We start from the raw sequence: 9,881 nt of genomic DNA on the forward strand, positions 1-9,881 counted from the left end.
CATTTCTGAAGATGCCTTGTTGAAATTGAATGTTACATCAGACATTGATCAGTCAGGTGGATTATTTCTGTTGCACCTCAGTTACTGTACACCTGAACTTGTGACATGCCTGCATTATTGCACAACAGATTGAAATCACTATTAAAGTACATCTAATATGTATATATTTGTCACTTGTGCTTACTGTCGCTGGCAGATTACCTCACTATGCCCTTGCAAGGGAACTTTACAATACTTTACAAAGCACTTTACTAATTAATGCTTTTACTAAAATAGATGGTTTTACTAAATAGATGAAAAGCAAACAACAAACTCTTTTTCCCTCACAATATTCAAGTTAAGAAATTCCACCGATAGTATTCTTGCTATCACGCACTCATCTCAAAAGCCTGAAGAAATGTATACTTGCCTAAGAGACCTACCTGCTAATAAGTATAAGTGTAAATCCGTGTCTTGATCCGAGGGTGGATTACTGTGGGGCATTTGTAGGCTAAACTTGGATGGTGCTTGTCAGGGTGATTAGCAGAAGGGAATTGCTGTGATGCAACAGGTGGAGGGGTCCTAACGTCTCAACATAATCAAGCTTTAAACAATTGGGGGCCTTTGTGATTAAAACTGGCTCATTCTATTCCAACCAATAACTCACATGGGGACAAATACAAGAACGGCATCACTGGAGGCAGTAAGTTACCACTTCCATACAGCAACTTGTGGCATTCTGCATTAATTGAGATTTTAACTATTGTAGTATAATAACACAGAGTTTTCTACTCTGTCTTTAAGGCCACAGTAGTACGGAGGTTAGCAGATAGTACCTCAACTTTTTATCCTAACACAACTGAAAACACTTTCTTGGCAACTGCTACTGCATGGCCTCTGGTAGGAAGATTCAGCAACGCTTGCAAAGACTTTCACTTTTATGTGACAGGCAAACTAAAGAAAAACAGTCTTTTTCACCAAATGTCTCTTCTCTCTTCTTATCTCAGATCTCTTATCTCTTACCCTGTCTATAACTGGGTCTCACCTGCTTTTGTTAAGTATTGGTTAATGAGTGGACTGATTAAGTCAGATGAGATTATAAAATAAACCTGTTATTTGCCTGAATTTGGGTTTTTTACCTATTTATCACCTTGTCTTTCCAATTTAAGCAGGATGATCAGGAGGATGTTAGCCCCAGTCTTACAGAGCAGCAGTGGGATAAAAAACTCCCTGAGCCATTATCTTGGAGAAGTGACGAGGAAGATGAAGACAGTGATTTTGGAGAAGAGCAGAGAGATTGCTACCTGAAGGTAATACTATCCTAAGGCTAGTAACATTGAAGCCTGTTGAAAGAGACACAAACTACTTCATTAGTTCAGGAAGGGTAATGATTTTTTTCTTTTTTTTGCTGGTTCACGGTATTAGTCTGTTGTATTTTGCTACAGTCAGTAAAACACCTTTCTCTCCTCGTGGGGAAAACAGCTGAAGAAGCATCAAATAATCTTAGAGGGAGGTGGAAGGGCAATGGTTAGTGTCATGAAAACTGATAAAGGCTCAAGTATCTTAGTGTCTAAATGTTTTATTCTTTACTGACAGCACGCACAGTCTGTCACATCGTGCTGGTATTTATTTTCAGCCCAAATTTCACTTCATAGATTGATCATATTGATTTTAGACATATTACCAGTTTTCTCACAGCGCTGACACAAACACTCTCTAGGATATCTTGTTAACACTTGGAAACTTATGTCTGTCTCTGAATGCATGGCAAGCCTTCTGTTGGCTGCAGAACAGTATGATGTCTTTAATTTTATCTTATGAAAATAGTTATTAATATCTTGGAGGAGAAAAAAGTAGCATTGATCTGTGATGTGCAGTGCCTGTTTTGTCCCTTGTGGTAAACTGCTTTTTTGCTATGCTTTCATAATGTACTGTGTTGTGCCCCCCTACTCCTTTTTGTGCTAAGAATTATTTGGGCTGCTGTTTTGCTGTGTACTGTGTTGCAGGTCATTTCGTGTTTCTGCTGGTCTCTGTCACGTAAGCTCTTGTTGCCCTTTCTTAGGTGAGCCAGTCTCAAGAGCACCAGCAGTACATCACTTTCCTGCAGAGGTTGTTGGGACCTTTACTGGAGGCATATAGCTCTGCTGTTACCTTCGTGCACAATTTTAGTGGTCCTGTTTCAGAGTCTGAATACCTTCAAAAGTTACACAGGCACTTAATAAGCAGGACGGAGAAGAATGTTGCTGTATATGGTATGTTAAACCAGTTTTGGAACTGGATTTGAGTCATTCTGTTCCTCCTAGCACAAGGTAGCCCAAATTCAATTGCAGTTTGTTTATCTCTGGGTTTTCTTTCTTGCAGCTGAGAGTGCTACCTACAGTCATGTGAAAAATGCAGTGAAAGTTTTTAAGGAAATTGGGGTAAGTGTTCGGTGATAAAATTTGGAGACTCTTAAGTTTCATTTTAATAAGCACAATTTTGACAATTCATGGAACCTGTTCAGTGGCAGTTTAAAATATGTCAATGTATCTCTGCAGATGTATTGTGGGTTTTGAGCAGTTTGCTCTCCTTAAAGCTCAGGGCTGTAGGAGAAGAGCACGCATTGCAGAACAGGGCAATTCTTGCCCCTGAGGAAACCTGCCTAGGTGAGGGCTAGGTGACTAGGCATTTTTATTCACAGCAAATGAAGTTTCTCTGCTCTACTCCATGTCCTTATTGAACATTAGTGACAATGCTGGAAGGCTGAGAGCATGCTCTGTGCTAAGTTTTGAAGGACTACTTAAATCTTCAAAAAGTATTAGTTACTGAATTTCGGCTTAGCAGTGATTGATGCTCCAGCAGAACCATCCTAATAGACGTCCAGTGTCCACCATGAGGATACAGATCTTTAAAATATCAGATCAGTTTTGCACTTTACCACTATCATTTCAAATTTTAAATCACCTATCTAGATTTTGCAAATGAAGAGTTTCTTTCATCAGAATGGCATGGCTTCCTGAATGCCAGATGGGATTTAGCATTATAATTTTGAAAGCATCAGCATTTAGGCAAAGTATTGCTAGATAAGGGTTTTGAAGTCTTTGTCCTTGAATTCTGCTGTATTAAATAATTTAACACTAGTTAGCCTATAGTAAAGCCTATAGTAAAGGTATCTTCCTGTAGACTGTAAGAGCTGTGAAGAAAGCACATATCAAATCCATCATTTAATTCTAGTTTATTCTGCTGTTGGAAAAGTGGAACTAGATAGCATCTGCTGAGCATCTATTCAGAGCATAACATCTGAATTCTTGTTTTCAAAGTGCTTACACTTTCAGTTCAGATGCCTTTTGAGTGTGTGTTTTATCCCTCGCTGTTAGGAGCTGGCTGTTTATTATACACTGTGCTTATTTCTCAGTTTCTCTTCTTCCATACCACTTGAAGGCCTTCAACATTGAGTGCATTCTAATGATATCTAAAGGATATCTAAAGGCATCGCCGTCTAAGCCTTCCAGAAAGGAAAAAAAAAAATAAATTCTTGTAAATGAGGGCAAATTTAGTACAGACCATAAACTTTTAATCACAAAAGCAAGGAGATTCCTTGAACATGGTGATGCTTACATATATTCATGCTGTGCTTTAGGTTTTCAATCAGACGAAACAAAGAAGAGACACCATTTTGGAACTAAGCACTACGTTCCTACCTCAGCACAACAGGCAAAAACTACTGGAATTCATCATGAGCTTCATGGTATTATAGACCACATATAGCACCTTTGTCCCCGGACATGAAGACAGGTTTTGAGACTGTGTCAAAGCCTGGGGACATTTGCTAATCCTTCAGAGTGTAAGGTGCCACTGTCTGGATAAGGCCTTCTCTGACTTGAACTAGTGGAAGACAAGTGCCTTCTTATGTATGCATTTATGGGTTTCTTACAGTCCCAATCCTGTTGTAATACAGCGATACTCGGATGACACTTTGGATACAAGTAATTTAACGTTGCAAAAAATAAGATAAATGATTAGAATTAGATTTAAAATGAAGAGTGAAGTTTTATCAGTGTTATGTTTTAAATATACTTTTAAAGACTGTAACAGATGCACAAATGCACGTATTTGTGGTCTGTAGCTAACCCTGAGATCTTGAGTTTAGTGGCAACACAGCTTATGGCATAAACACGTAACTTTCATTCCAATTCAGTTTTATTGTTTTAAATAAATGGTTTAAAAATTTTGCTTAGGCAGGATATATATTTCACGGATAAAGCCATAGTTTTTCATAAATGTTAACATAAATGCCAAAATTCTAATGAGAATAACAGTTACAGACATCTGAGAATAATGATCATGTAGCAGATGATTGTGAGAAACATTGTTAGCAGGCACACCTTGCACTATTAGAGCTGTGTAGTGCAGTGGTAAATTGCACTAATCACTGCTGTCATGAAGAATGCAAGAGTAGCGTTCTTGTTTTTGTTATGGCATCTGTCATTCAGCCAGATGAAAGTCAGGAGACAGTTGCCTGAATGTGAATATCTTGTAAAATCTTAGACTATTATTTAATTGAAAAAGGCTATTAAGTTTGGGTTGGTTTGTTTTTTGTTTTTTTTTTAATTAATAGGATGTCAGATTATTTTTTTTTTAAAGTGGAGTAAAGACTTGATTTGGTGAAATAATTTTTAATTTTGGCCCTAAAAATTTCAGCAATAACCTTTGCAATTCCTTGGAAACAAGTGTTCATATTGTATTCTGTTGCTGAGCAGATCTAAATTGGCATGATGTAGTAACCTCTAGAAACACAGAAATATCATAAACAATGTACTTTTGACTCTGATCTAACTGACTTACAAAAAAAAATTCACAGACCAAACTGAATGATGAATAAATTCTGTCCTGTGAAACAGGACTCTGGTCTTGCGATTTGATCCTTTTGCATGGAGGACTTGCACTGTAGATTTCATCTTCTCTTCATGTGAGTGGAGACTAGATTGCAACCTGTAGTCCTGTATTTTAGTACAGCTGATCTAGCTGAAGCAATAACTTGGTGGTATGTGAAGCTGGTTTGCTTGTGAAATGTGTTTTTTTCCTCATTTAGATTGCCTTCTGTATGAGGGAAATCAAACATTTCAGTTACTGCAATGTTTCGCTTGATTCTCACATTCTGGCCTTGTGAGCAGAAATTCCCCCAAACTTCATCATGTAGTCTCTCTTGCTTAACATAAATATAGAAAAGCATACTTGAATCCCAGCACTTGCACTGTTATGCCAGCACAAAACTGATGCACACAATTTGAGTTTGTGGCCAAGGAGCTTGCATTTGTACTGCACGTTTGTCAACAAGAATATTTCTGTAAATTTTTTTTATTAAATGCTATTAATATTTGAAACCTGCAGTTTATAGTTTATTAGCATTATACTGTTAGCACTGTGAGACGCATGTGTTTTGTCACTAAACCAGGTGCTCTACAACACTGAAAGAATTTCTGAACCAAAGCTACATTAATATGGATAGAAACTGACCCTAGAGTTGCTTTTGTTCTTATGTCCTTCCGCTGTTTCAGCACGATGGTGACTACATCGCACATAATTTGGTTTGTGAAGTCTACTAGCTATTTAGAAAACAGTTTCATCTCATACTAACTAATGTGCACTGTTCGTTAACCTGATGAATGCTCCATACAACGGTTGTTGCTGATGGCTTCCATTTAATGTCAAAAAAAGACTAGGTGCTTCTGAATAACAAGCTCTCATAGTTTACTGCATTTCAGTAAATCTGAAGTGTACTAACAGCGAAGATTGTACATCAAAAAGATTTTAAAAAATGAAGCAATATGAAGCAAACAAAACTTGAGTCATTTTACTAAGAATGTTCTGCCAACTGATGTATTAGTTACTGTAAAACCCGGGAGTACTGCGGTCGGTGGAGTGTTCTGGCTAGGTATTGCAACTAAGGTAACTTATGGCTTACATTTAAAATAAATAAATTAATAAATAAAATCGGTGAGTTGGTAGGGTAATAATGCATGTGAATACACATTAATGAATACATTTAGTATGCAGAGGGAGGGGGCACCTTAAAACTGGTTTGGTTTTGTATGAAAAAAACCTGCATGTGAGAAGTCAGTACTATGAATCATATGCCACTGGAAGCCTTTGCATTCTGCAGGAAGTGTGTATGTATACATATATATGCAAGCGTGTATATTATGACACACAACAACTATGCTTTTCCCTGAAAATAAAGCACAGAATATAAAATTATCAGGCTGTAACAGTCAAAAACTAAAACCCAACACTTTTTTGCACTGTATTTACACCTTCAGGTCTTCTGATTTTATTAACCTCTCATGTTTCCTTTGCTGATAGAATGCCAGGTTGAGTTAATTTCAGTAAAGTTAACCAGTAAAGAAGAAAGGACTGGCCCTGAATTACCACAAATGTATTCTAAGACTCTCCTCTTATAAGGATTTACATGAGTCTCATCATTCTTATGAGCATATTACTCAGGTGTGCAAGTCTTTTTGGGCCAGGATCTTTTATGATATGAGAAACTTAATCTTTCCATATGCATCCTGTAGATCTCACATTTTTAGAGTGATGAAAATGTAGAATTCCACTTCCCGTGCTGCCACAGCTACCCAGGTCCCCAGGGATCATAAACTTGTTAATACGTTTACTTTCTACTCACACTGACATTGGAGGCATACCTGCCTTCTCTTTGACAGTATAGGGCTTTATTCACCTGTCTTTGATTAGGAAGCATATACACACCCTTGCGTTGAACTGACTGCCTGCTCCACAGAGAAGTATCAGAATCACCATGTCAAGAAGGTTGAGCTGGGAGGTCATGTAAGATACTGTTTCTCTTGTGTTTCTGTGCTAATGAGCCCCGTACTGCTTCTGTGAGAATGTTACCACGTTTTACCTGTTATGTGTAATGCCGTGTCTGTTGTAGAAGCACAGAGGTGTACTGGAGTCATTTTAATAAATTAAACTGTTTGCTAATATGACATTTAACAAGCTCTTCTAGTGTTTTTTTGTTTGGTTGGGTTTTTTTGGTTGTTTGTTGTTCTTGGGGTTTTTTTTTTTAATAACCTGCTAAGATAATTCATTCAATAACTTTGTCCCGTTCCAGGTAGTTTCTGAAATTAAACCATGAAAAGCTTTCATTGTAGAAGTGTCCCTGCTAGTGTATGCACTGGAGCAGAACCATTTAAAAAGCAGACTGAGGTGACATCCTGGCTGCTGAGTCACTGCCTGTTTTGGTGCCATTTTGCTTCTCTGTTTCCCCATCCCCGCAAGGCTTTTGTACGTGGCTTCCTCTTCTGAAGTTCCTCTTGCCTTATGGGGTGGCGGGGGGTCATTCAGAAGTCTGGGACGGCTCTGATGCTGCAGACTGTCCCTTCTCGTGGTGATTTCAAGCTGACCTGAAGTGCAATAAGCACCTGTCAGCAATTCTGACAGCATCTGGCAAATGTGAATCAATTGAAGTGGGGCTTTAATATAATAAAACCTGCATAGATGGTCATTACTTAAATTGAGAAGGAGGGATGCTGTTTCACCCTTCAGAAAAAAAAGAAAAGTTGTAATCAACTGATTCTTTAAGAGGCCTCTAGCAATGTTCACATGCAAGCAAGGCTCAATTAATTGACAACTCTAGGCTGAGGCAGGAAACTAAAATTCAATTATTGTCAATAGCTTGAATAAACCCCAATTCGTATTGGTGATGACCTTACATGTTATTCTTTCTGTAAATGTCTTCTTATTTTTCAGTCTTTTAAAATCGCAAATGTCAGATAAAGCACTTATCTCTGTTTTTTGCTTAATTCAGTTTTCTTGTAATAAAAGCTTGTCAGGCTTATTTAGAAGAATCACTTGATTTGAGCTCTCTGCTTTATTCTCTCTTATGGTACACCAAGTTTTCAGCAGCCCTGCATTTTCAAGATAAGATCCACATTGATCTGAATTGCTGCTCGAAACATTTTCTTTTCAGTCTTTTATAGATGTTCATTGCACTTTGCATTTGCTGGGTGAGAAGTATCATCCTTATTAATTCTTCTGTAAGTTGGCCCACCTGTTAATGTAATTGTCCAAAAAGTATCATAGCTGATGCTTGTCATTAGAATAAGGAACTTTCTGGCTTTTGGGAAGAAACATATATGAAATGTTCATTGCTGCGTGTTACGCCAGAGTTCAGGCTGAGAGACCATAAACCCCAAAGAGACTTTTAAATTTCATCTGTCGTAAAGTATTGACAGTTACAGAAACAAAAGCTATTTAATTAATTATTGTATAACTTCTAGTTATACAAATATATGTGTATGTAACTATGCAGTGCAAAATTTCAATAAAAGCTGCATGGCATAATTGCTGTGGGTAATTTGCATAAAAAGGGTGTTCTCCAGCCTAATAATAATATTGGTTCTTAAACTGATAGTATTTGCAATCTCTTGGTCTCAAATGTTTTACAGAGCAACAATCTCTGACAGATGAGGAAACCTAGACATGGAGATCAGATAACCTGTCGAAGGCCGTGCATGGGTTCAGTGACACCTATGAACCTATTCTTTTGCTCCCAATTTACATGTGACTTCTGATGCTGTCTTCTACTTTCATTAGCAAGTGATGGTAGTTTGAGGAAGGCTGCATGTGTACAGGTACTAAGTGGATTTTTTTTCTCTCCTTAAAGCACAATTCACAGTCAGAATGGAAGAATTAGGAGTGGAAGAATTACTATTAGTAGCGGGCATGATTCTACTAGCATCTGTTCTGAGTCTTGTCTATTCAGTGTCTTCATTAGTGACCTGGGGAATGGAAGAGAGAGTTTGCTCTTTACATTTGTAGATAACAAGATCTGGGAGAGCCAGGTAGTACACTGGAGGTTGTCGTGATCCCAATGGTAATGATACATTTTTGGAAAGATCTGAAGGCAGAAAGAAGAATGCAATTCAGCAGGGAAAGTTCAAGGTATTACAACTGAGAGAAGAAAAACTAAATGCACAGGCACAGGAGAGCAAATAAACTGGCTGTGTAGCAATTCTTTGGAGAAAACTTCAATTTACTGGCAGATCACAAGCAGAACGTGAGTCAAAAGCGGCATGCTGTTATGAAAAGGGCAGACGTCATGCAAAGGTACCTTAGGCCTGCACATGAATGACAAACACAGGGCAAAACTTTCCAGTCCGTTCGGATTGATAAGGTCTCAGCTGGCATACCGTGTTCTGTTTGAGGAGCTCTGTTTGAAGGATGATATGGGCAAGACGGAAGGGGAAAAAATGGCTTTTATTTTCCCCCTTGTGGAGAAGAAGAGAGGAATGTGGATTATTCCCTGGATATGGGAGTACCCAGGTCAGATGAAAGTCGTGAATTTAGTCTTCAGTTGCAGTGAAAAGGATCAGGTTAGATACTGTAAAATCTTTTTACTGTGAGCATAGAGAAGCACTGAAATAGGTGGCCTGAGCAGGCTGATGTTTCCCTTGTTCTGGGTATTGGGTCCTTCTCCCTGCCAGTTGGTTGTGCCATGCTGCGTGGTGGTGAGCGGAATGGACGAGAGGTGAAGCTCTGCCTCCCAGGTCCAGCCACCTTTCCTAGGTGAAATAGAAATGGATTTGTGCAGAAGCAGCTTGGTCAGGCTGCTTTGACTGGTGGTCTGGCTGGCTCTTTATCCCTGAGACCCGAGATCAGGAGCAGCTCTAATATAGATTATACTTCTTGTTCCATTCAGGAATAAGTTTTCTTTTATTTAAATTTTTTTAAAATTTATTTAAATTTTATTCAGTCAGGAATAAAATATACGAGGGCTTTATTAAGGTTGTTCTGTAAAAATACTTGCTTAGTGTCTCTGCTGGTCAAAAAGCACGTGGAGTGCCAGCAGTGATGAGGAAAGGAATAGAGAAGAAACCAGATAACATCGCCGTGCCTCTGCA

General features: G+C 38.3%; 1 protein-coding gene across 7 annotated transcripts in view; it reads left to right on the plus strand.

The window, feature by feature from the left end:
* GPAM (glycerol-3-phosphate acyltransferase, mitochondrial) overlaps positions 1–6,965 on the plus strand; it is a 46,840-nt gene extending 39,875 nt beyond the window's left edge. For 6 of the 7 annotated variants that reach the window (XM_075504546.1, XM_075504547.1, XM_075504544.1 and 3 more), the window contains 4 exons: positions 1,149–1,289; positions 2,042–2,231; positions 2,341–2,399; positions 3,599–6,965. In XM_075504546.1, the coding sequence (XP_075360661.1) occupies positions 1,149–1,289; positions 2,042–2,231; positions 2,341–2,399; positions 3,599–3,715 (507 nt within the window). In that variant the 3' untranslated portion in view covers positions 3,716–6,965. The remainder of the gene's footprint in view (positions 1–1,148; positions 1,290–2,041; positions 2,232–2,340; positions 2,400–3,598) is intronic. The other variant, XM_075504543.1, reaches the window with a different exon arrangement.
* Positions 6,966–9,881: the final 2,916 nt, after the last annotated feature.

Source organism: Mycteria americana, chromosome 6 (assembly GCF_035582795.1).
Source record: "Mycteria americana isolate JAX WOST 10 ecotype Jacksonville Zoo and Gardens chromosome 6, USCA_MyAme_1.0, whole genome shotgun sequence".
Taxonomy (NCBI): Eukaryota; Metazoa; Chordata; class Aves; order Ciconiiformes; family Ciconiidae; genus Mycteria; species Mycteria americana.